Raw genomic sequence first — 26,432 nt, forward strand, 5'->3', positions numbered from 1 at the left:
ACATGGTAATACAGCACATAGATGCCGTGCTTTGAGATAATGAAGAACCAGTAAGATCTCAGTATTGTTTGGGGAATTCTTTCTGGGTAGGTTTCTACTTCATTTATGACAGTCCTCTGTTGACGAACTGAAGGAATATCTTGATTTCTTGGAAGGCTCTATCTTAATCTAATTAGAGATCGAATACTCGTTTTACCTAAAGAAAAATTCCTAGGAAGCGCCTTGTTCTCTGTGAATCTAGAACTAACAGATCATGGCGGTCAGAAGAATGAGGTTAAGTGTGTGATAGTGGACGGACCCTACCCTGAGTGTTCACTTTTGGTGGCATGTCTTGGGAATATTCTTATACTTTCCCCATCTTTAAGATTATTTTACTTTGATATTGTCTGCAGTCAGTACTTACATACCAGTAAATGTGCACTTGAATATGCACAGTCCGTGAGAGATGACCTTGATCTGGGTTCTGTGATCTTCAGGCGCCCTTTGTCCATCCCTGTCACCTCTCATTAGGAGACACTCCGCCCCCGTTTCTGCCTTGCCCTCCCACACACCCAGCTGGCAAAACCCCAAGCCCTATTAAATTCGACTCTCTGCCTACCGACACAGTGGAGGAAAGCAGAGCCGAAAAACATTCATTGCCGATTGGACCTGCTGTGAGTGCGTTACCACAAGTGTAGAGTCAGGGCCTTAGTGTTGCCAGGAGTTCGGCTGCGTCTGTCCTGTCCACTCCCACCCCGGTCCCTCTCGGCAACCCCCAGCTTCTGTGTGCTCCTTCCTCTGACTCCCAGCACCCCTCCCCGCACTCATTCGGGCTGGAGCGAAGTTTGCTTCTTGGAGAAAAGAAAGGCAGCTCCGCTTCATTTTGCTGCCACTGAACCTGCCAGGCTGCCCGCGTCTGTGGCAAACACTCCACTTTCTGCCCTACACGGAGGACTCACTGGCCCGCCTGAGGCAGCTTCTCACTTCGGGCTGAATCCAGCCGCTTCTCTTCAACTCGAGGATTTTGCTTCTTCCATTGTCCGTCCCTTGCATGGCCGCTCGTGTTTCTCCATCATTTCGTGCTGAGAGGAGACACGCCTTTACCTCGCTTGCCCTTCGAGCTCCCTCCGCATTGCTCTGCAGCCTGTAACGCGAGACTGTGAGAGATGCAGGTCCCTGTCCCGTCCTCACCCCCTTCCCTCCTCAGCCCCCCGCAGTCGGGTCCGTCCCCACCGCTGGTCGGACAGCGAGCTTCAGGGGGACCCGCAGCCTCGGGGGGTGGAACAGGCAGCCTTGGTGCGCGGCAGCTCAGCCTCTCCGCACCGTCCGACCCAGCGGACCGCACCGTCTGTGGATATCTTCCTCTCTCGTCTTCTGGGGCACCCCCCCCCGCCCTTGGTTTTCCTCCTGCCTCCCTGGCTGTTTCCTGCTGTCTTCGCGGAATCCTCCCCCTCCGAGGCTCACCCCTAAGTATTCGTGGTTGCGAGGCACAGGCTTGGACGGCTCCATCTTCTCTGGGGACCACGTTCCGTCCCCTGGCCCTGGTCCATGTACTTGCGGCTTGTAACGGTCCTCCCACCTGTCCCCTGAGCTCCAGCTCGTTTCAGTGTCCCCGCGGGGATCCGAGCCGGCGTCTCAGCTAGAACACGTTCCAGACAGAACTCCCGAGTTCTGCGCGCACCCCCCCCCCCCCGCGCAGCCCGCCACCCGCCAGGTTCACAGCGGCACCATATGTCACAGGGCCTTAGGGTGAGCACTTGGGCAGACTCACGTGTTCGTACTGCAGACCCTCTCCACTGACAAGTTCACTCTTCCTTGGAGATCTGTCTCTCATGTGACCATGACATCGGACTGTCCCTGATCTGACCGGCTTTTCACCACTCCCACCGAGATCGGCCCAGCGGGGCCCTCACTCTCTACTTGGTCTCCTGGAACAGCCTCGCCGGCAGGACTCAGAGTTCTTCTTCTTTTTTTTTTTTAAGATTTTATTTATTGGGGCACTTGGGTGGCTCAGTGGGTTAAGCCGCTGCCTTCGGCTCAGGTCATGATCTCAGGGTCCTGGGATCGAGCCCCACATCGGGCTCTCTGCTCAGCGGGGAGCCTGCTTCCTCCTCTCTCTGCCTGCCTCTCTGTCTGCTTGTGATCTCTGTCTGTCAAATAAATAAATAAAATCTTTAAAAAAAAAAGATTTTATTTATTTATTGGACAGCACAAGTAGGCAGGGAAGCAGGCTCCTTGCTGAGCAGAGAGCCTGATGCAGGGCTCGATCCCAAGACCCTGAGATCATGACCGAAGGCAGAGGCTTTAACCACTGAGCCACCCAGGCGCCCCAGAGTTCTGTCTCCTTGCCCCCCACCGTCTACTTTCCACTCAGCGGCCAGAGGTCTTTGTAATGGGTGTTGGGTTAGGTTATTCTCCTCTGAGGGAAAACCCACAGCGTCTTTTCCTGTAGCTGACTGGGAGCAGCACTTAGGACCACCAGGTTCAAGACCTGATAAGAACTAGTAGCTCTACTGCTCGTAACTACACAGAGATCCTCGTCAGAAACCGCCTTTCCCGCTGTCACTCTCTGTCCTCTGCCATGCTTGATTTTTCTTCACAATATATATTACTGTCTGGTATTGTCTGGTATTTGGATTGTCCTTCTCTCTGTCTTTCTAGTACACACTTCTGTGAGGAGAGAACTTTGGCCCATGTATCATTCTGTCCTCATCACCTCAACAGCGGTTCACCAACGAGGGTGCTTGTGCCCCCGCAGGAGTCATTTTTGGTTGTCACGGTGGAGGGGGAGGGGCTGCGGACATCTGGTGGGTGGAGGCCAGGATGTCCTAAACATGTCGCGGTGCTCAGGACAGCCCCCTACAACAAGGAAGTATTGTCCCAAAAAGTCCGTAGTGCCGAGAAGCTCGAACCTGTGGAGTTGATTCCAAATAAATACTTAATGGAATGAAAGGCTGATTCTTTCCTTTAATGTCATAAATGAAATATGGTTATACTTCATTCTCATTTTAACTGCAAGCATTATAATTATCTACTTAGTACCTACAGTGACTTGTCGTTTGATACGACAGTTGAGCCAGAAATTACTTCGGCCAGCTCTCATGGTTCAGACTTATCTCCTGTCCTTGCAAACTCTGATACATAGTTTGACTTGGAGGCACTGGGCTGTGCCATGATCGCCTGACACTGTCTGGGGGCTTGAAGTAATTGGTGCTGAGCGAGAGCTCTGTCCCGGGAGCACAGGAAGTTCTTCTGTGGCTTTTGCGTGAAGGCGCTTCCCCAGCCTTCGAGGCAGTGAGAAGGCATTCTGGTGCAGCATTCCAGAAACACATGCGAGAGGAAGCTCTGCCAGCAACATTTTCTCTCCTCAGTTTTGAACCATGAAGAGAAAATATGTAAGGCTCAAAATGCTTTTAAATGTAGAAGGGTAATTCTGGAAAAATCTAAAAAAGGAGTGTTGGCTAAGTAGTGATGTCGCTAGTATCAGATGGGCAGGAAGCAGTGTTTTCTTTTTTGTTGTTTTTTATAAAGCTACATGTGAGGGGGTCTGTCAGCTTCTCTTGGCCCCAGAGAGGGTTTGTGCTTTTTAAGGAAACCACTTCTCAGAGAGGAAGGAAGGGCTGTAACATCTTCTAGAAACCTGCTTCCTGTCCTCAGGTGGAGTTGTTCTTCTAGTTATGATAGTTTATAATTGTCGGTGGGAAGCAGGCTTACTAGTAAATGGAGCTGCTGGTGGAAAATAAATGAGGGGCACCTGGGTGCCTCTGTTAAGTGTCCAACTCGATTTTACCTCAGGTCACGATCTCAGGGTCGTGAGTTTGAGACCCTTGGTGGGCTCTGTGCTCAGCATGAAGCCTGCTTAAGATTCTCTCTCCGGGCGCCTGAGTGGCTCAGTACATTAAGCATCTGCCTTTAGCTCAGGTCATGATCCCAGGGTCCTGGGATCGAGCCCCACTTAGGGCTCCCTGCTCAGCGGGAAGCCTGCTTCTCCCTCTCTCACTCCCCCTGCTTGTGTTCCCTCTCTTGTGGTATCTCCCTCTGTCAAAAAAATAAATAAAATCTTAAAAAAAAATTTCTCTCCTCCTGCCTCTCCCCTGTTGTCTATCTCACATACTTGGAAAAAAAGGAAGAGAAAAAGAAAATAAAGATGTAGACTGCTAATTCATCTATATGATGATGTATACAGTCTACGGAAGTTCCTGTGTTACTAAGTATTTTTTACCCGTTTCCCTGCATTAAGAACTAGAAAGCTCCGTGACTGTGAGATGCCATGTGCCATCTGGACAGACCTCAGAGCAGTTGAATGACAGACGTTGCAGGGCATCCTTCATTCGCTTCCGTCTTGCCCCCACATCCAGTCTCTGGGCAGAGCCCCCAGGCTGCCCTGCCAGGGCGTGCACAGGGCCTGCCTCCCCTCGCTGCTCCCGTGTGCTGTCGCCTCCTGCGGGGAGATCCCAGTGGCCTCCTGGCCGGCCTTCCAATGTCCACCCTTGACCTGTCCAAACTCGGGTAGAGGAATTCTTCGGAAACATAGGTCTTTAAAAAAACCCTGCTGGACTTTTTCACCGCATTCAGAGTAAAGGCCAAAGTTCCTTCCGTAGCTTCTGAGAGAGCCCTCGATGATCTCACATCCGTTCTCTCCGATTTTTCTCGACTCTTTCCCTGGTTCAGCAACACCGGCCTCCATGCTGCTGGACGCGCCCCAGCTCAGGGATTTCGCACTCCTCGTTCCCTCTGCCAGGAAGACTTGTCCCGGTCACTCACACTGTTCCCTCCCTTCCCGCTTCGGCTTGGATGTTGCCTTATAGGAGGACTTTGGCTTTTGACTGTAATAATAATAATAATAACCACCACCCCTTGTCTTTGTAGTACTCTGCGCCTCTGAAATACTGTACACATTTTTATTACTTGCTCTGCACCTGCTGTGTGAGCTCTGAACGCAGATTGTTGCTCTGCTTTGTCCACTGCGGTGTTGCTAGGCTGTGGGGCCCGTGGACGCGCAATCTGCGCCGGCGGGGGTCATTGTGGGGCGAGTGACTGGCCACTCCCGAGTTCTCCAGGCCCGGGCTTGTCTGCCTCAGGTCGGTTTGGGATGAGAGCTTCGGTGGGGCCCCTTTGCAGTGGCGCACAGAGGCCGGAGGGCGGCTCTTGGAGGAGTGGCATGGGTGGGGGGCGCGCGGTCCCCGCGGTCTCGGTCACGCTCACCCGGCTGAGCCGCTGTGCTCTCCCCGCAGGCGCATGCCCAGCCTCCTGGAGTACCTGAGCTACAACTGCAACTTCATGGGCATCCTGGCCGGCCCGCTGTGCTCCTACAGGGACTACATCACCTTCATCGAGGGCCGGGCGCACCCGCGCGCCCCACCGGGCGCCGCCGGGAAGGAGGACCTGCCGGGCGACAGAGCCGAGCCGTCTCCCAACGTAAGCTCCCCACAGCCACGGGCGCCAAGGGGTGTTGGTTCCCAGACGCGGTGGTCTTCGCGGTGTGCACCCGCCGTGTCTTGGAAACGGGTCGTAAGAGAGTGACTTCACAACGCAGCCCCCGGCGCCAGCAGTCACTTAAGCGTCTGCCCCTGGCTTAGGTTGTGATCTCAGGGTCCTGGGATCGAGTCCCGCATCAGGCTCTCTGCTCAGCAGGGGGGGGGGCGGGGGGGCTGCCTCTCCCCCTGGGCATGCCTCCTCTTTCCCTCTCTCTCTCTCCCTCAAATAAATAAAAATCTTAGAAAAAAAAAAATAGGAGAAGCAGTGCAGAGTTCTTCAGTGAGAACAATGTTTTACGGTTCCGGAGGGTTTTACAAGAGAGCGGTTTGCCCGCAACTGACCCAGCCTGGTCTCCTAGGCCTCCTCCTTCCCCGCCTTTCATGTTCCAGCACTTCTGAGTGTTCTGTCCTCCTGTCCTGACCTCCCTCCGCCTCCTGGCACCGCCAGTTGACATCTCACTCCTCTTTAAAGGCCATACATCAAATAGCACCTTGTCCGTAAAAGTTTTCCTGATTCCCCCCAGTGACACAGTTAACAGTAGCTGACACTTTGATGGCACTTCCCACGGGCCGGTCCCTGCTGGGGACACCCCGTAGTCACTCTCTTGGCCTCACAACACGAGGGAGGGCTGTTACCTGCCCCGCTTAACAGGTGGGAAACCAGCCTGCGGGATTTGGCCAAGATGTCCCGGGCTGGCATTCAGACCCAGGTGATCCGAGTCCGGTGCCCGCACCCGGTGGCCTCACAGCCGACCGTCAGCTTTACTTCCTCTGAGCTGTTGGGTAGATGCTCCTTTATCAAGAAAGGCTCAGGTGCCTCGGTGGCTCAGTGGGTTAAAGCCTCTGCCTTCAGCTCAGGTCATGATCTCAGGGTCCTGGGATCGAACCCCGCTTCCTCCTCTCTCTCTCTGCCTGCCTCTCTGCCTACTTGTGATCTCTGTCAAATAAATAAATAAAATCTTTAAAAAAAAAAAAAAAAAAAAAGGAAAGAAAGAAAGGCCCTGAGGCTCTGTGGAGGCTGAGTTTCTGGCGGACGTGATCTGGTAGACTCCGAAAGTCCTTCGACGCCTGGGTCCATCAGTCTCTGAGTCAAAAACGGGGGCTGGTATGTTTTTTCGGAATGTGGGGCTTAGAGCAAAGGATCACCTTCCTTTCTAAGTTATTACAAAATGAAGCGTGAATGAGGAAGTGCACACTCATTCACAAAAGCTCTTATTTTATCTCTTTGCTGCCATGTGACTCATTGTGTTTTGTACCAAAAAGGTGCTTTTGTCTTCATAGTTTCTATTACTGGTTACATGTTCATTGGTAAATGCCGTGTCATGTGGGCTTGAATTTCAGGCTTGAAATCGAGTACATTCAGATCTCTTCCATTGACAGTTTTGTGTCTCCAGGATGACCACTTGACCCTTTAGAGATCTCGCTGCCACAGGAGAAAGAAAGGATTAATATAGATAGCTTCAATATTCTAGAATCTTATTCTGGAATACTGGAAAGAGGAGTAAAAGCTAGGAATCAATGTTGTAAAATAATTGGAGAATTTCAGGTGGTATAAACTTCTGAGTGGCAGTAACTCAAATCCCAAGAAAGCATAATACAAATTTATATATTCTCTTGCCTCACCCTGAATTTGTATGGGATCCAGTCTTATGAAATGCGGCTTTTCCTCTTTTGGGTTGTAGGCCTAAATCAGAGGTTGTTGGCAATGGCAGATACTCTTAATCTGTTATTTCCCTGTCTTACCATATATTTGGTTTAAATTCCCTACGTGTAAGGTTCGTGCAGTCAGAAATGGTGGTGACTTACAAACCACTCAAAGGCATTTGGAGCTCTTTGTGCCTCACTGGAGTGTGTGGTCTCTTCAGATCCAAAGTAGGACAGTCGGGTCGCCAGTGGCCCTTTTATTGGGGACCTCCTGATTGTCTTTAAATCAAATACGGGTTTGGGTGCCGAAACAAGGACCCAAATCACAAGGGCTTACACAAGGTCTCTGCCAGGGCATCCGCAGTGTCAGTGACCCGTGGGTAACATGGCGGCTGCATGTGTTGGGGATCCAACAGGCTCTCCCCTGTTTTTGCCCTCCTTTGGGTGATCCCCCATTCCCACGGCGGAAGCTGGTTCACCACAGGAGCTGTCTACATTGCATGGACCACGTGGCCACACTCAGCTGTGAAGGGGACAGTCACGTGTGGTCTTTAGCTAGACGTGCCCAAATAAAAATTCCATCATTTGCAAGAAGGGGTGGGGGGGTCCTGGGGAGCATCTGTCAGTCTTGGCCATGATGTCAGGAGGACTTTTCTCTGGGGCTGCATAGCCTTTTAGTGGCAGTCTTCTGCCATCTTACAAGGGGGCACAGACTTGACTGCAGGTTTCTGGAGCTGGCTCGCGCCTGGGGGCTGAGGATCCCACCTCTCAGACTGCAGGCTTCCTCCAGAGTCTCCCCATTTTCATTCGCGCTCTTAGCCAGTCCCCTACTCTGGACCCGTGTCCCTAAGCCTGGATCTTCTCTGGTTCAGCTTCCCTAAGTGTTAACATCAGCCTCCTGCTGGAAGGCTGGAAGGGTGCTCCCTTAGTACGCAGGGAGGCTGTGGGAACCAAGGGGCCCACCTGGCCTCCCTAACTACCTGCTCCCACGTTGCCTCAGCCTTTGGGCGCCACCTGGTAGCTGAGATCAGATCTGCGCTACTTTAATTTTTGTTTTTAAATGGATACCCTAGAAACTTGCCTGTCTAGTCTGATGGCCACTGTATTGCCCATTGTGTCATTAAGACGATACACCCAATTTTTCGATTGCCTTGTGAGACCATTTTTTTTCATCTCACTGCCTTGACAATACAGTTTTTTCTCTACCTGTTTTAAACCTCACATGTAAAGCTTAGGTATTTGGGGGGAGAGGTGAAGAAGAGGTAGCCTTACTGGACTGGAGAAAGCTTAAAAAAACATTGAGGAAAGCAGGAATGAGGGCCACCGCAAAGAGGCCTCAGGTGCTGGGTACTTAATGAATATTCATGTGCAGATTAGTTCATTTGAATATTATTAGACTACCAGGCAGGACACTCCACATCCTGGTGTTCAGTTACATTCCATTACCTGGATGCAGCCTTCCCTCCTTCCACCTGTTTCTTTCCCTTGGCTGGGGCTGAGACTGAAGTATTCTGGGCTACTAAAAATACAAGAACACCATGAGTTGGATTCTTTTCAGGTGATTTAACCTTACCAGGATATTAGAAAGAACAGCCCTTTCCCCTCCTCCACCAGAGTCTTTTATGTAAATCTTTTTGTTTTCTTAGTTGTGTAGTTCTTTTGGTTTTATCATTTGTGAACTAAATTGCCTTAGAGAACTCTCAGATTTCAAGAGATGCATTAAACTGCTTTTTGTAAAAATAATGTCCATGAAGTATACATGGCATTTGGAAAATATAGGGAAACGCACAGTGGAAAAATATGCTGTGTGTGTGTGTGTGTGTGTGTGTGTGTACAATATGAAATCCGCTGCCATAAGTTATTCACGTGATCATTTTTGTATATTCACACCTGTATGCCTGGGTTTGCTTTCAGGTATTTTTTAACTGAAAGCTTTGAAAACACAGACTGAGGTTTCTAGTGTGACTTGAGCCCGTCCAGAGGGAGCAGTTAGAAGGCTGGACATGTTCCTGCGGGGAGAGCCTGAGGGTGTGGGACACCGAGAGCAGCCTGATTGAGGAGAGTTACAGAGTTCATGCAGGTTAATCTGGTGGTGGTGTGTCAGATGGGTTTCAGATAAGACTTACGAAACCTTGTCTTGTTCTTTGAGGTCGCGGTCATTCAGAAGCTCTTGGTCTGTGGACTCTCCTTGTTCTTCCACTTGACCATCTCTAAAACGTTACCCGTGGAGTATAACATCGATGAGCGTTTTCAAGCTACAGCTTCATGGCCAACAAAAGTCGTCTATCTCTATATCTCTCTTCTGGCTGCCAGACCCAAATACTATTTTGCATGGACGTTAGGTGAGTCCCCTGGGAATGGACTGGACCCTGGACGGTGATCCAGTGAGGCACAGCTTACGCGGTAGCTAGCGGGGAGAGCGCCCTCTTGAGGATTTGTGGTTAAAGACCGATGGGAAAAACCAGAGCCGTCACAAGAAACAAACTTTATAGCTCATATCCTAAATACAAGGGAATAGCCTAGAAACCGTTAGGGTATGCTACAAACTATTATATCAGATAACAATAAGAATGAATAAATCCACTGTTTAAAAAGATCCTAGTATATAATGACCTGTACCTTCTGGGAGAACATGGTGTATTGTTGTGTGGATTCTTAAAACTCTCTCTTCACTTTGTTTACTGCAGCTGATGCTATTAATAATGCTGCGGGCTTTGGTTTCAGAGGATATGATGAAAATGGAACAGCTCGCTGGGACTTGATTTCCAATTTGAGAATTCAACAAATAGAGGTTAGTCAATCATCACAGTTGCCTTGTGATACTTTACATACCATACTTTGCTTTTATGGGTTATGATGTGATGTTCCCAGAGATACTGAAGGCTTTTTATTACGAATAGTCAGGTCTTCCATTCAGCCAATATCTCTCAATCATCGATCGGCCCGTGCATCAGGCACCAGGGTCCATTGAGTAAGATCTGGGTGATCTGGGCCCTCGTGGCTATAAACTAGAGGGGGCCACTGGGGCACAGAAGGACGGGTTGTAGTCAGAGAGGTGGAGGGTGTGTGTGTGCTACAAGATAGGCTCCAGCACAGATGAGATAGCTCCGGAGGGCTCCTGAAGCAACTAAGGTCTTAAGCTGAGTCTGAAAAGATAAGAACCAGATTGCCAGGTACTCCGAGGAGAGGGGAACGTCCTGAGTGGGGGAGAAATGGCGTGTGGCTCACGTGGGGATTGGTGACAGATGAGCCTGCAGAAATCCAGGGCAGGCCCAGACACTTTCAGAGGCCATATTATCAGTTTGGAGGTCTTATAAGAGCCTTGGAGTCTTGTGGGTGGGTTTTATGCAGACGAGTGAGATGATCATGGCTGTGGTCTGGAAGGATCTCCTGCGTCAGAATGAGTTGCCCTCGTGGGCCAGAGCGGTCTGTTAGGAGGGTGCTGTGTTAATCCAAGGTGATGGTGACCTGACCCAGGGTAGAGCCAGTGAGGCTGGAGAGTCGTGAACACCTGGGAGCACCGTTCCAGAGACTCAGCACACCTCGCTGTTACCCTGGCCTCAGCGAGAGAGAGAGAGTGAGAATCAGGACCAGAGACCGGAGCTGAGCCAGTTTTGTGGGTGACGCCTTTCACTGGGAGAAGGAACAAAGAACAGACACAGGTTTGAAGGGAAAGTTGCCCTGCGTTCAGATTTCAGACTTCACTAAGTTGTCCAGCAAGCAAGTAAATGAGCAGACACACAGCAGCCGAGCTGGAGATCCTAACTGGGGAACCGTGAGCACGTAGCATTTCAGGCTTTGAAATGAGAAACCATGAGAGTAGCCACGAGAGCAGAGAGCGAGAAGGGCTGGGAGCCGCCTCCCACCCCCACCGCGCTCCCCAGAGCACCTGGGCTTCAGGCCCGGCAGAGGCAGGCAGGTGAGGAGGACCCAGAGAGAGCAGCAGAACCAGAAGAAGGTTTGCCAGCCTGAGAGATTTACTCCAACAAGAGAGATGACCAGAACTTGAGGTGGAAGGTCAAGAGACAGTTGTGTTGGGCACCTTCGCATCCTTGAAGGCTCTCGAAGTGGGACAGTCAGTCAGTGCCTGTGGACGTGACGCCCCAGGAAATACAGCACCGTCCCTCAGTGCTTGCCGAGACGGTTAGACCTGACTGGGTCCTCGATCTTGCTCAGTTTAGAGGGAGTGTAGAGCACGCAGAAGTGAGTTAAACACCAGGTCCGGAAGTGGGGGACTCTGGAAGAGAAATGACCCATTTTTCCCCAAAGAATAAATGACATGGGAAAGTGGGGGGCAGAGGGAGGCTGTTACGGCTTCAAGGAAGCTTTAGCCAGATGCACTGTGTGCACCTTCTTGGGATCCCAGTGAACAGACCAACCGGAAAAACATGTTTTCAAATACTCAGCGCTATTTGGACACAAAGGGGGTATTAGGTGATTATATTAAGGAGTAAGAATTAGTTCTGTTAGGTCTAATCTTGGTTTTTTAAAAGTTCAATAAATTCTGAACTATTTATAGGTGAAATAAGGTGTCTGGTATGTGCTTTGAGATTCTCTGAACAATGTCAGTAATCAAATGGGGAAGGGGAAGGAAAAACAGGTAAGTGTGGAAACCGAGTGACAGATACTTGGCAGGTTTCTAACTTCCTGTTCATCATGGCTGCTCTGTGGACACTCTGAGACATGTTCTTCCTAAGCAAGCCTCCATGAAACTCAGTACTGCACGTACCGTATATCGGCGTATGTGCTTGTATGTACACATGTGTTTATACATGAAAAGAGGAAGACTTTTTGCCCCCAAGAACCGGGTTTTCTCGTCTTGGGAGCAGTATTGCCCTTGTTGAGAATCAGGGTGTGAGAGAGTGAAGAGTCAAGTTCGTTTTTCTGAAGGAGGGAATGGCGACCCGCGTTAGACACTGCTGAGGTGTGGCGAGAGAGGAGGACTCACGAGTGCCCGCAGCTGTGACCACATGGCCGTTTTCTGATGATTCTGGTAACGGTGTCCAGGGAGGGATAGGCATAAAGGCCAGATTATACAACTCTTAGGCATCTATTACCTGTACAGGGAAGGAGATAATGACGTCGCTGTGGGATACAAGTGATTGAAGGAGGAGTTTTTGTTTTGTTTGATTTTGTTTTAAAATGGAGAGATTGACACAGGTTTACCAGTTAGAGTATTTGAAGACAGTGTGAAAATATGGTAGAGGGTGAGGCGTCCAGGATTTTGGTGAGAGTAAGAAACGGACCATGGGCTTTAAACGGTGGAAAAGAACTGAAGTTGCAAGGAGGAATGGTGACAGAGGGAAGAGGAGGGGAGGGGACCGCGAGTTCCTCTGAGGCCAAGGGGAAGCTTTTATGGGGGAGGCTTGCATGGAGAGGCTAGAAAGCTGGGAAGATGGCAGTTAAGGTGGCGCCAAGGTTCCCGGTGGCCACAGGTGGTGGCCAGAGAGACATGGAGGTGAGGGGATTGAGAGACGGTGGCTTGATGGGACACCCCGTCCCCGGTGAGAGCGCCACTGGACGGTCAGTGAACGGTCATTTGCCTATCAGGAATGTCTGGGATAATTCGATGACAACCCCGATCACTGCTAACGTGTAGGAGGAAATGTGAACATGTAGGAAAAATTCATCTCGTAGATGGCTTTTACAGTAAACGAATTCCACTCACACATGATGTTACTATGTTAGAAAAGCAGTATTAAGGAAAGAAATCAGTACCCTGTCATCAATGTCAAGTAACTTAATTTCAGCACAATAAAATGTTATTACTTATATTTCAAGCGTCATCATTTCATGGGCCAAAGAAAAACGTTCTTTTGTTTTTCAGATGTCAACAAGTTTCAAGATGTTTCTTGATAATTGGAATATTCAGACAGCTCTTTGGCTCAAAAGGTATGTTCCTTCAGGAACAGACGTTAGCTGTGCTATGGCGTCTGGTACTTGAGGTCAGGCTTCACTGAGCTCCAATTCTTGATTAAGTTTATGGTGTGTTGAGTGATATTGTGACCTTGGTGTTAACCAGGAAGCGCTGCCAACAGTGCGAACAGTGTTCCGAAGCGTGAGTATATCAAATATGAGAACTTTTCCGGCTGAGCAGTGAACAGAGCTCTCGCTGGCCTCTCGGTCCATCCTCTCCGCCATCTCTCTGGGGTTTGGCATCACCAGTGTCCTCCTTCTCCCATTCCCCGGAGATATGGTTAAGTAAAAACAAAGTATCTACACAACCGCGCTACAGACGCCCTAGATTTTTCTGGAACAGTTCCAGTGTTAAGATATTTCAGTTTGACAGATGCTTCTGCATGTTAGGCACAGGATGCAAGATTGAGTCCGACAGAAGGACCCAGCTCCTGTAGCCAGAGAGTCCACAGTCTTGTTGGAAAACAGGGCAGTGTCACCTACACGTGCCCTTCCCTGTAGGGAGGAAGAGCAGGGAGCTTGAGTAGGGGCAGCGCGGGCAGGGGGTAGGGAAGGGATTATGGGTGCCGGGATCCATGATAGGTGTTCGTCACATGGCCATGGGGAGAGAGACAGGCAGCCCAAGCAGAGCAACATCTGTCAAGGACAAAGTTAGGAAATTACACAGAAACTCCCAGTGACTGCCTCCTTATTCTTAGTGAGACCTGTTATTCTGCCTCATGTTTTTTCTATGAAATCTTGCACCATGATGGTGTAGCTCTAAGCACTGATCTGCATCAAGCTGTCTTTTTTGGGTATGTCCTTTATTTTGTGACAAGTTCAGCATCTTTATCCCTGGAAATACCCACTGTAGGAGAGTGTCACTTGCTGGTACCATGTAGTCTCCCCATGGGCTGCAGACCACCCTAACTCCTGTTGTGTGATTTTTGTTATTGTTATATTTTTAAAATTTATTTGACAGAGAGATCACAAGTAGGCAGAGAGGCAAGCAGAGAAAAGGCGGGGAGGGGGAGGCAGGGAGCAGGCTCCCCGCTGAGCAGAGAGCCTGATGCGGGGCTCAATCCCAGGACCCTGAGATCATGACCTGAGCTGAAGGCAGAGGCTTAGCCCACTGAGCCACCCAGGCGCCCCTACTGTTGTATTTTAAATTCGACACCCATAGGGACACCTGTCTGCTCGGTCAGTGGAGCACGTGACTCTTGATCTTGGGGTCATGAGTTTGAGCCCCATGTGTAGAGATGCCTTAAAAAAAATAAATTTGATACTATTGAAAATCTTATTTTCTTCTGAGTGCTCTACCCTTACAGAGAAACTTTAGACTAAGTACAGCCAGACTTGCCAGAAAGAAGTGTTGTTAGGTCAGTTGAAAGTTCTTAATTAAATGATAGTCATTAAAGAAAATTTTAAAAATAATGTAAAGTAAAATATCTTTAACATTAAAGATTTTTTGGTAACTCATGTAGATTTCTAGACACCGGCCGTGCTAATTTGAGCTGTTACGTATACCATAAAAAGATGAAAATCAAATTTATTTTCCTTGTACATAGGAGTTTTTAGTAGCTGTCACTTCCCTGAGGTCACAGGTCAAGTTATTGCTGATGTTAAGTGGCGGCTGCTTGCCTGGTTCCCCTCTGTCCTGTCAGGTACGAATAGAATGATCTCTGTGGACTATCTAAACTCGCTCTGTGGTCTTCTGGCTTCTAGGGTTTGTTACGAACGAGCCTCCTTGAGTCCGACTATCCAGACGTTCATTCTGTCTGCTATTTGGCATGGGGTGTATCCAGGGTATTACCTGACCTTCCTCACAGGAGTGCTGATGACCCTGGCAGCGCGAGCTGTGAGTATCCAGAATCCCACCTCGTGCTGCGCCGGTGGTCCCCTTGCCCTGGGTGAGGAGGCTGTGGCCCCTTCCACACACGGGCCTTGGGCCTGGGGCCCTGGCCCACAGTGAGGTGTGTGCCTGGCGTGTTTGTCGAGGGCTCCCGGGCCTCCACACTTGGTTCATCTGAGAAGACTTGGTGCGTGGGAGGTACCCACAAGGCGTTCATTGTCTCGACAGAATCTTCTGCACGAGAGCTAAAAGCAGAGTTCAGTAAAGGGGGGTCAGGAGGGTAGGTTTAGAAAGGTTTCCTGAAAGCTGTCACCTCTGAGTCCTCTTTTAGACGGAGAGTGGAGTACGGACAGTGTGGACGGAGTGGATGGGCCGTTCCCGGGGCGGTGGACACAGTTCTTTGGCGTGTTGGCCTGCGTGGAACCTGGAGTAATATTTTGGGAAATAGTTGAGAAGTTAGATCGGTGACATGGGTGGACAAGGAAGGAGGACAATTTAGTGTAAGTCGTCGAAAGTCAGAGGAAAAGAACATGACAGAAAGGGTGTTTGAACAGGCTTCCCACAGCGCGTACAGGTGAGTAGCCTTTGTTTAACAAACCAGCGGGTATTTATGCAATTTTCAGGTTCCATTGAGGGGGAGATGAGGGGAAGCTCAGAGAAATATTAACCAAGGGCCTTACCTTCTGGTTGTCGGTGGTCTAATTAGGGCACCAAGTGTATGTACCCATGTATGTACCCACGTGTGTGTGCCCACCACGGGGCATGTGTGAGACATCCGTGGGTTTTATAATAAGTAACATAGTTGTTTCAAGGTGAAAGAAATCCTTCTGGTTGGGTTGACCCGAGGTGGCCTCATTAGGAAAGTTTGGTTGGATTTGGGCTTTGAAGGAACATTATTTCAAAAGCGGGGGAAGTTGTGATGGGCGTGGAACATAACATTCTAGGCGTGGAAATGACATTAGCAGAACCAAGTTTGAAAGTGCCCGGTGTGTTTGGAAATGACAAGTCAGTCTGGCTGAAGCAGAGACATCATGAATACCTAAGGGGTGAATAATTCTGGAAGGGCAAAGGAATGCAGGGGAGGGGGTGGGAAGGGTTGTCTTAGAAGAACTTGGACACCAGACCGGGAAAGGGCCTGACCCGCATTCTGTCTGTGTACCTGGGAGCCACGGGAGGTTTTTAACCAGGGGAGAGAGCGCTGAAAGCCGTGCTTCAGGAGGACTGATTTGCCTTCGGTGGATGGAAGGGGAGAGGGTGGGCAGCTGCTGTGGCCGTGAACCGGGCAGGACTGGGTGGGCGCCCGGATCCCGTCCGGCTGCTAGGGATCATGGTCTCTCTGTGGGAGCTCCACGAACCGTGCAGCGGGTCGCTGCTGAAGAACCTGGTGACATCCTCGCAGCGGGGCCGTGCTTTACCTCGGAGCGCGTTAGGCAGACAGAGCGGGGAGCACAGCGGAAGGGAAGGCATCACGTTTGGTTAAGTTCGTGTGTTTCAAAACGAACACGTTCTGACTTTTTTGAGGTGAAAAAAATGTTTAAATAGTAGTGATTAGGAAACCTGTATCTTGAGACTAATGTGCGTTGTGGCCCTTTATTGTGGTGTGTTTCGATCTCTGCTCAGGGCATGGCGCCCATCTGTCTGGCGCAAATGCGGAGCCTAGAGGAGAGGGAGGGTGTCTCATTCTGTCATGGCAGGAAAAGTGAAAACAGCACTTTATTACTTTCTGTACTTCACCAAATATGATTGAAGGAGCTCTAAGGATATTATTTTTGACTTTTTTAGAAACTGTTAATGCAGTTTCAAATCTGCAGAAAAGTTGCAAAGCGCTCCCGCATGTCCTCTGCCCGGATTCCCGTGCTTTGCTCTCTCCCTGTCTTTTATACACGTGTGGATTCATTTTTCCTGACCTGACCTCTCCCGGGGTGGCCCCGTGGTTGTCCCTCCGCCAGCCGTGGGATTTGCAGCCACCCCTCATCCCTGGAGCAGCAGACGCCGTCAGTGTGATTTTATTAACAACGTGAAAGATAGAGCACGTGTTTGTGTTCCTCTATTTCAGATGAGAAACAACTTCAGACATTATTTCCTCGAGCCTCCGCAGCTGAAATTACTGTATGACGTTCTCACGTGGGTAGTGACTCAGGTGGCGATAAGCTACACAGTCGTGCCATTCGTCCTTCTTTCTGTAAAACCTTCGTTCATGTTCTACAGGTAAGTGTCACTCTTGCCGAGACGCGGGGGGAATCGCCTTGTTGCAAAAAGCGAGCTCTCTGCTCCGGGGGGGCGGCGGGGAGAAATAGCACCGCAGCCTTGCTTTCCGTAGCCTTTTCCTCGTAAACCCGCAAGTGCCAAGCTTCCGATAGAATGATTCCCACCCCTCAGCCCTCAGAGGAATCTCAGCGGGGCGAGCCCACCTCGGATCTCTCAGAGGTTTAACAGGAAGGTGTGGCTGTTCTTTTTACACTTGGACGTTAACTAGACTTACCACGGTGATCGTTTTGCAACATGCACATACATCAAGTCATTGCATTGTACACCCAGGACTAATACAATGTCATAGGTCAGCTGTACCCCCGGTAAGGACAGCGACTTCGGGCTGGATGCGCTCAGCCCTGCTCTCTGCCCGGGGTCCAGGTGTAGGAGTTCATGTGTGCAAGCAGAGGCTCACGTGGCACTGGGGATATTCTGGGAGCGGAAGCAAGATAGATCTTGTGATGGTCACGAGTGAGTCCTGAAGAGTCTGTGCACCAGCAGTTCAGGCTGCCAGACCGTTAACTATGAAAAGGAAAGGATAGGAGAACTTAAGATGAACGATAGAGAATATGACAGAGCAGTTTTAAAAAAGAGGAAAAAAATGTAGCTTATTCCTTACGAGGAATTGTTCTCTTAATTGCTGTAGTCAAAAGAAAAAAGAAAAAAGAATCACTTCTATTTCATGAATTTTTCCCTTCTTACCCTTTTATGTTTCTTACCCTTTTATGGTTCACATATGTTTTATGTCTTCTCTGTATTAGAGAAATTCTTGTTTTGAATTCCCTGTCTTATGTTCTCTTCTCTCCCTCGCCCACCAGATCCCACTCTGGCTGTGTTAGTGATATCTTTGAGATCAAAAATTCTGCCTCTCGTAGAGTCTCCATTACCCTAGCGTTCAGAACGACGGCACAGGGCATGTGGTCAGAAATTACTGCCGTTAATTATGGCAATGCTCGTACAGAAAGACCTCATGTATCTCCAGCTGAAATTCCCCTTTCACAAACTTGTCCCGTATATTTACATGTGTTTGAGCAGTTGGTTTGCTTTTCTGTCCCAGGAATAATACTTCTGGTAATATCTGGAATATCATAGCCTTTCTTTACCATGTGACGGCAGCCGTCAAGTGGCAATCTCCTCCCTTACTCACATCGCGGGGTTGGGGGTGGTGGGGTGGGGTCTGTAACTTAATTAGGGACCAGGCACAGCCCCAGAGGCCAGAGCGTTCAGGTCCCCACGAGCTCTGCCTTCTCTTTGTTCACTCGCTGTGTTCTGTGTTCGCTTCTGTGGATTTGAGAGATGATTTTCAGGTCGCTGCAGCTGCTAATAAGTACCTTTTTGCTTTTGTTCTGTGTAGCCATGGACTTAGGACCCTTGCAGAGGAACGTAACACGATCCCTCACAGCGTGCTTTTAAGTGGCTTGGGTTTATAGGGGCTTTATAAACACGCACTGGCCCAGCTGGAGTGTCCCCTGGGGACGGGCCGCGAGGGGCTGGAGTGCACAGGAAGCCGGTGGACGTGCACGTGGGACGCGGGGCCGTGACATTTCCGCCCGGATGCCGTTGCTAAGGATTCATTCTGAGAATGTAACGAAGTAAACTGTGCTTTTCCTTTCAGCTCCTGGTACTACTGCCTCCACGTCGCTGGCGTCTTAGTATTATTGCTGTTGCCGGTGAACAAGACTCAGAGAGGAAAGCCCACACATGGAAATGTGCCGCTGTCGCCATCCGAAAAGTGTGACGACAGAGGAAATTCTTTGGAACAGAATAGTTTTTCCACAACAAACAATGTTTGCAATCAGAATCAAGAAATAGCCTCTAGACATTCATCATTAAAGCAATGAAGGGGAAACACTCTGATGGCTATTTTGTCTCTGTTAACAGAAACCAACCTTAGCACCTTCTCAAGGGGTTTGTGTTTGTTTGCAAAGGGATAACGTGGGGGGGCGAATGGGACGGAGTGAGATGGGGAATTTCCCATTGGCCGGAGTGGGAGTGGCGTGAACAACCCCTCCCATGCCATGTCCCTGTGGGCCACGCCTTATCTAAAAATAGTTCCATTATTCCAGTGGGCACTCAGGACCTCAGCAGGTGTCCGTAGGGTCATACGTGTGCCCTGTTGCTGAATGTATGTTGCGTATCCCAAGGCACTGAAGAGGTGGAAAACAAACGTGTCGATCTGGGTGATTGAGAGAAGTTACCTTTTCCAAATGAATGTCTTGCCTTAAACCCTCTATTTCTTAAAATATTGTTCCTAAATGGTATTTTCAAGTGTAATATTGTGAGAACACTATTTCAATATTTGATGTCATGTTCTGTAAAGGAATTCTGGAGGAATTTGGAACAGGATATTTAAGATTGTGGACACTTTAAAAATGCAATAAACATCTCAGTATTTGAAGGGTTTTCTTAAAGTATCTCAAATGACCACAGTACGTAGCGAAACCGTCAACAGCGACGGAGCCAAATTATGGGCAGCTTACTGTCCTGGAGAGTTTAATTACTTTGTGTCAGTCCAAGCCCATCAAGGGAGCATTTCTTCAACATAATTAAAGGTTGGTAATGCAATATTTTAAGCTTATTTTCTTTAAAAAAAAAAAAAAAGAAAGAAAGAAAGAAAGAGGGAGAGAAAGAAAAGAAAACTGAGCAAGAGAAGATGGCGGAGGAAGGAAGGAAGGCATGAGTGAAGGAAGCCCCCCGGCGACCGGGGCGGGAGGTGGCGACAGGCTGGGACAGGGCACAGGTGCTCCGCAGAAGAGCTCTCCCCCTTTCTTTCTCTGAGTTCTTTGTGAGTCTGTGAAGACATAAACGTGTAAATGACTTTTTAATATGTTGGACTTTAAGTGAAACTTAGCACACGTAAATTATATAGAATTATGGAGGGATTGTGAAAATAGCCTTGGTAGATTGCATGAGGGTGGTGAAGGAAAAATCTCGGAGTAAGGTGACTATCTGTCTAACCACTTCCTTGTCCTTGACAGCATAACTCGGAATCGGGTAAGTCTTAGGGAAATGAAAGCTTACAGTCATTGGGTCTGAGCCTCATTTTTAGAGACTAAAAGAAATTAGTTTCCAAACTCTTATTAAATTCTCACATTAAAATTTTGCTGTTAACTCTCTTTAATGAGTTTTAGATTCTCAAAGTAGAAAAATGTGCTTTTCTCCACAATTAACCTCCCCTCCGGTTACTAGATGTCTCCTTTAATCCCGCAGTCTTGGGGTGTGAGGCCGCCTGGCATGAGGGCTTCGGCGAACGTGGTAAATCCCGGGGTCACGGGCTGGGAGAGAGGAGGTGGGCAGGGTCTTCTTACCCCGCCTTCATTTGACCAGTCTTTTATTGGACTTCACCTTTATTTGGCCAGTTTATTTTCTTTTTGCCTTAAATTTTTAATGAAATGTAAATTGTCTCTTTCTGGTGAGTCTGGTGAGTCTTTTTTTTTTTTTTTTTTAACTTTGTCATAAATAAGTTTGCATATGAAGTTATGGCAGAACAACTCTCTGGCTTAAGCCGTGTAGTTTTTCTTTCAAAGGAGAAAGAAACAGCAAATGTACTTGGGACTTTTAAGATCTTAATCAGCAAAAATATTGGTGTATCTTTGTAGAACGTTAGAAATATCCTAGTCTTCGATTACATAAAATGTTTTTATTTTTCTAAAGGAAAATTTTTTCCACCTGCTGAGGTTAGCCATGCCCCATTACTTCCCAGAAAAGGATGGAGAGCTAAAGAGATTTTCTCTGTTTTTCCCATGCATTGAAATTAGGCTGGCTGTGTAATGTGAGAGATCAGAAAAGAATAATCGTGGAAAGTATCTGCCCCCAAAAGGTCTCCTCAGTTTAATTAATGCTGCAGAGAATCTGATCACTATTAAAAAAAAAAAAAACAAAAGTAAACAAATTTAGAGTATCCAGGACAAGTCTAGGCATGTCATAAGTGAAAACAAGAAAGCTCAATAAAACTTTTTTTCAGCCCATCTGGCCATTATAAATAATCCCTGTTTATTTCTACTACCTATGTCATTTCTCAGCCTGTAAACCTAAAATCATGGTTACCTGTTTGTTGCTCGGCGAATGTACTCCTAGAGCCGTCATGCAGACAGCAAGATGGCTAAGAATTCTCCAGTTGCTTTGAAGATGATATATTATCTGTACAGTTTGACTGACTTTCATCCCCTTAGATCAGCTAAGTGTTTTGTTGTTGTTTTGTGTTTTGTGTGAAAGGGGTTTTGGATAGCTTTTCTCTAATCTTGGAGAAATTCTAATCATGAGTGTGTCATCCAGAAGAAAAACTAAAGAAATAATTCCAATTCTCAGCTTGACTTTTCTGCTCGAGAAGAAACTCTTTGTGCTCTATGAAACGAATCTGCTCGGAGTGTGGTAAGGGTTACCGTTTCACTTCTGCTTATAGCAGGAGATTTGAAAACTGGCCTGTCTCCACGTACTGTTAAGGATAAAGGGAGTCATTGTACTGTATGTTTCTTCTTTTTTAATCAACAGAAGAAGATTCAGTACATGTTTCTCTCGTTTCTCCACTCTTCAGTTGTCTTGAAACCACTCCAGAGATGATCAGTGACCATCATACTTACACTCTTGGTTCATTATTATACTACTCAGGGAAAAAAAAATTGAGCAAATATAATTATTCTTCCCTCAGATTCATTTTCTTGAAACAGTTGCAGTTAATTTGATGTATCTCAGTGATCACAATTTTATAAGTCATTTGTTCTCAGTTTTGAAAATAAGCATTTTTCTTGGGACTCAGGGTAATTGGGGAAATTTACTTGACTTCTCAAATGTCCAGCCTAATCGGGAAGGTTTATTTGGCTTCCACAGTGTCCAGGCACCACCATATTTTTGGTTAAAGAGTATTTTTGTCATTGACCCCCACCATGTGTGACATTTCCACAGTTCCCTGTTTTCAGAAAAATGAACAAAGGACGGTTCTAGACAGTGAAGCTAACCTCACTGAAGCTCTGATTGTCCTGGGAAGAGACCAGGTTGCTCATCTGGCTCTGTTATTAATACGTTCAGATTTGGGCAAGTCACCTGTCCTCTAGAAGGAAGTTCCTTAATAAGTTAAAGGATCAGTTCCAAAAGTGTACGACCAGCTGTGTTTGTAATGAGTGGGGACCATTAGCAGGTTCTGTAAGAGTCGTAGGCAAAGGCGGATTCGTTGTCAGAACAGTTGTGGTCATTTACTTTTATTTCTTAAGCTCAAAACCCTGACTTTTCCAAGGTTTTCTTGGCAACAGAGGAAAACCTTCCAATCCGTTAAATCAGAAGGCATGGCAGCACCCATTTCCACTGAGTATAGCCCTTAAAGTGAATCTTTGGTGATGAAATAGTCTCCATTAAAGGAAACATGTTTTCCTTGTGCTTTCTCTGCTTGGTTGGTTGCTTGTGCTGTAGGTGAAATTGAAGGTGTTAGAAAATATTAGTACAAACCACCAAGTTTACTGGGCAGGGTTTAACTTCTGTAACTTCTCAAATATAATTTCATGCAGAGATCATTAAGGCACATTCAATTTAGTTACCCATTTTAAACTACAAAAGAAATTACATTAAAATCTTGCCATTAAAATAATTACAAAACTTGTGCTTTTTTTTAAATTCAAGGACTAGATTACATTTAGGACCAAAAAAATCATCCTATTTAAGATTCATCCCTTGTAAATTTTAATATGTGTACTCACGGACAGCTCTGGGCATTTATACTTTTGTGTTCCCTTGCTATAAACTTCAAAATTGTTAGATAATTGACTGTAAGAGTTCTACATTATAACTGAAAGAAAAAAGTGGAGAGAATAATTGTTTCGGAATGGTGCCTGTTACTGTGTCAAGGAAGGATTTGTCCGGAATTTTGAATATAAACCAGTATTTTATGGAGTTTTATTCAACCAGCAGTTGTCCATCCTGGCTGAAATTGAGTACATCAGATTTAACATAGGTGCGGAGTTCTACATAACACTGTGAAATGTAATCTTAACTGCCCTCAAGTACCTTATTAAACGCTTACTCTGAACCTGGTGTACATTTAATGAATGGCTTATGATTTCTACAAGATCCTGAGATGCAGAAAGTTCTGCTTTCCGCAGCCATCCTTGTAAAAGTGGGTCTGTATCAGTGCACGCTCCTGGTGCGCCAGGAAAAGGTTTGCTAAGTCACACCAGAACTTTGGGTTTAAAAGATCAGCCTGTTGAGGGCCTGCACCGTGCGTCTCTGCAGCCCTGTGTGGTCAAGTCAATTTGTAGCAACTCTCCTTACAGAAGAAAATTTAAAATGAAATTTTCCACGTTGGTGTTTTGTAGGAATGCTCTTAAAATCAACGACCAAGCTGCTTTTTGAGGCTCTTGTTGTACAGAGGGTGCAGCCAGTGACATTTTAATCGGTGGGCTGCTTATTAATGTTTTTATATGTTTTCAAGTAATATTTATTTTAATAGATTTTTATTATGGAAACCCCAGTAAACAACTGACAAGCTCTATAGGTCATTGATTGGGAAGACTTTCTGGAATGGAACCTGAAGACACCACTTACATGCTGACTAGTTTGTCTCGCCTTTTAAACTAACTATACGCATCTTGTTGTAGTAAAGCTTTTATAAAGCAAAAACAGAACAACCCCAAGACTATATAGTTCTATAAAGAATGATATAAAGGTCCATGCAAAGTCACGGTGTAAAGCTTACTCAATGGTGCAAAGCCACCCCTCCACTCCTGGTTTATCAGATTTTACTACTGTAAGAAGAAGTGGAAATATAATGAAAACCTGAAAGATACAGAGCAACAGCAGCAGAATGACTAACCATTTTCCTAATAACACGTTTGAGATGGAAAAAGTGACGGGCTGCCTTTGGCGGGAGTAGTAAATGACTGTATCCTGCCCTGTCTCTATTTTGGGGTAACTTCTTTGAGAAATTAATTTGGTAATATCCCTTTTTGTCCTTGCCTGCTAAAGGACAAACACATGAGAAGAGTTTGACAGACTTTATAAAATAGGCCTCTTCCCAATTTGAAGTAGTTTTGGTTCTGTAGCTGCAGATTTTGTCCACAAAGTAGATCTTCCCCTGACTTTTGGTCACAAGGAAAAAGGAATCCAACATCCCGCCTAGATATGTCCCAAGCCAGTTTCCATCTCTGTCCCCTGGGCGCGACCGCCTCTCCGAACCAGGAGGGTACCTTATAAAACAATAGGGATGAAAGTAAAACCTAATTCAGGTGACCCAAGAGAAACCCTTCCGCATGCAGAGTGAGACGGCGTGAGCTCCTTCCTGCCTGCCCTCTGAGAGCCCTGTCGTGGTCTCTGCCCAGGAGGACTGGGACAGTCTCCCCAGCACGAGGAGGGCCCCGGTTCCCAGGTCCCGCAGCCGGCCTTGACCGCGCCCATCGGCCCTCCCGGGTGAGACCAGCACGTGGTGTTCTGTGCTTCTTTGTTGTCATTATTGCAAAATATTTTTTTAAAGAAGTGTTATTTTTCAACAGACCCATAAATTAGCACTTGTTGTATGGTTCTCAGTTTAAACCAGCCCCGTGTCCATTAGCCGGTGACGTGATGGTTTCCTGACCGCTCGTTTCCAAGCCGTGTCCTCAGCGCCGCGCTGTGGGCTTATTGCTGGGTTTTAAAGATGTTTTTAACTTACATATAAATGTTCTTTTCTAATCTGTGTTTCTTTAAAGATGATTAAAACTGTAGTTTAAAAATACGTGTGTGTGCGTGTGTGTTTCCTAATTCCAGAGGCTTTAAATTCTGTCTGTAGGACTGTATACTGGGCCTGTCCCATCATGAGAGGTGAGATGCTCTGTTTTTACTAAAGGATTCTTCAATATGATAATTTTCTAAGGCGTTGTTGACTCTTTAACTGCTTAAAAATTATTTAAAACAAACTGTAGTCACATTGTAAGCACTTTGGGAGGCAATTCAAACAACCTCAAATTAGGGGCGCCTGGCTGGCTCAGTCGATAGAAGGTGGGACTCTTGATCTCAGGGTCATGAGTTCAAGCCCCACATTGGGCATAGAACTTACTTTAAAAAACAAAACCAGGGGCACCTGGGTGGCTCAGTGGGTTAAAGCCTCTGCCTTCGGCTCTGGTCGTGATCCCGTGGTCCTGGGATTGAGCCCAGCATCATGCTCTCTTTCTGCTCAGGAGGGAGCCTGCTTCCCTTCCTCTCTCTCTGCCTGCCTCTCTGCCTACTTGTGATCTTTGTCTCTCAAATAAATAAATAAAATCTTTAAAACAAACAAGAAACAAAACCAGGGCGCCTGGGTGGCTCAGTTGGTTAAGTGGCTGCTTTGGGCTTAGGTCATGATCCTGGAGTCTTGGGATCGAGTCCCGCATCAGGCTCCCTGCTCAGCAGGTCTGCTTCTCCTTCTGACCTTCCCCCTCCCATGCTCTCTCTCTCTTTCTCTCTCTCTCTCCCAAATAAATAAAATCTTAAATAAAAATAAAAAACCAAACCAAACCCTTACACCCATATATGGTATCTATAGCAGAGCACAAGGAGTCCGCCCCATGAGGTTCCAGTGCCATGATTCCAACCTGGAATGTGTTTCCAGAGGCTCTTCTGGACTCTGCCATGACTGTTGTGGAGGAAACCTCTGGTAATGTGGACCGTTGTACAAAGATGCTAGGCTGAACACGTCCAAGACAATCCCATCTTGGTGCTTTCTCGCTGGAAGACCTTAGACTGTGATGGCAGTTTTAATGACCCCATTTTGAGATTCAGGGCTGTGCTGAAATTGGGCCATGACCGAGAGCGGTAGGGACGCAGCAGCCAGATGCCTGCCAGCCCATCCGTTCCCCGTGTTTATCCTGACAAGCGTGACAGCGTGGGTCACTGAATTGACTTCACGGTATGGAAGACCCCCTATTTCATATAGATGGACATCGTAGTGTATTTTATCTTTTTCTTTGAGCTGTTCATTCCACAATTCTTTAATGACTTCCCACCCACGTGCTGGTAGCTACAAAATAAACCACTGGCCTTGGCTTCAGGAAGCTAATCAATGATCACTACAGAGTACAGTAAGTGCTTTATTCCAGGCGTGCACAAAGGGCCTTTGGAATCGGGAGGGGGCGGGGGGGGCGGGGGAGGCGGGGATCACGGGGCAAAGCCGGCTCTCGGCTCTCGGTTTGTGAGGAAGCCTGCTGCTGGCTGGCAGCGCGCTGGGAGGGGCTCTGATGCGAGGAAGAAGAAAAGCGCAGGTCAGGAATGTCACAGTGTTGCACACAAATAGGGGAAAGAGCAGTTTAGACCCACTGTGTGCCAACTGTCCAACAATAACGTATCTTCCTTCCAATCAGAAAAAGGCATAATGGGAAAAATGGAATTTAGACAAAATA

General features: G+C 47.5%; 1 protein-coding gene across 2 annotated transcripts in view; it reads left to right on the top strand.

Moving 5' to 3' along the window:
- MBOAT2 (membrane bound O-acyltransferase domain containing 2) overlaps nucleotides 1–18,948 on the top strand; it is a 114,117-nt gene extending 95,169 nt beyond the window's left edge. For both annotated transcript variants that reach the window (XM_045084905.1, XM_013052889.2), the window contains 7 exons: nucleotides 5,214–5,397; nucleotides 9,250–9,442; nucleotides 9,788–9,891; nucleotides 12,928–12,992; nucleotides 14,721–14,853; nucleotides 16,904–17,055; nucleotides 18,713–18,948. In XM_045084905.1, the coding sequence (XP_044940840.1) occupies nucleotides 5,214–5,397; nucleotides 9,250–9,442; nucleotides 9,788–9,891; nucleotides 12,928–12,992; nucleotides 14,721–14,853; nucleotides 16,904–17,055; nucleotides 18,713–18,938 (1,057 nt within the window). In that variant the 3' untranslated portion in view covers nucleotides 18,939–18,948. The remainder of the gene's footprint in view (nucleotides 1–5,213; nucleotides 5,398–9,249; nucleotides 9,443–9,787; nucleotides 9,892–12,927; nucleotides 12,993–14,720; nucleotides 14,854–16,903; nucleotides 17,056–18,712) is intronic.
- The last annotated feature ends 7,484 nt before the right edge of the window (nucleotides 18,949–26,432 follow it).

This window comes from Mustela putorius, unplaced genomic scaffold (assembly GCF_011764305.1).
Source record: "Mustela putorius furo isolate JIRA1106 unplaced genomic scaffold, ASM1176430v1.1 tig00000813_pilon_pilon_pilon, whole genome shotgun sequence".
Taxonomy (NCBI): Eukaryota; Metazoa; Chordata; class Mammalia; order Carnivora; family Mustelidae; genus Mustela; species Mustela putorius.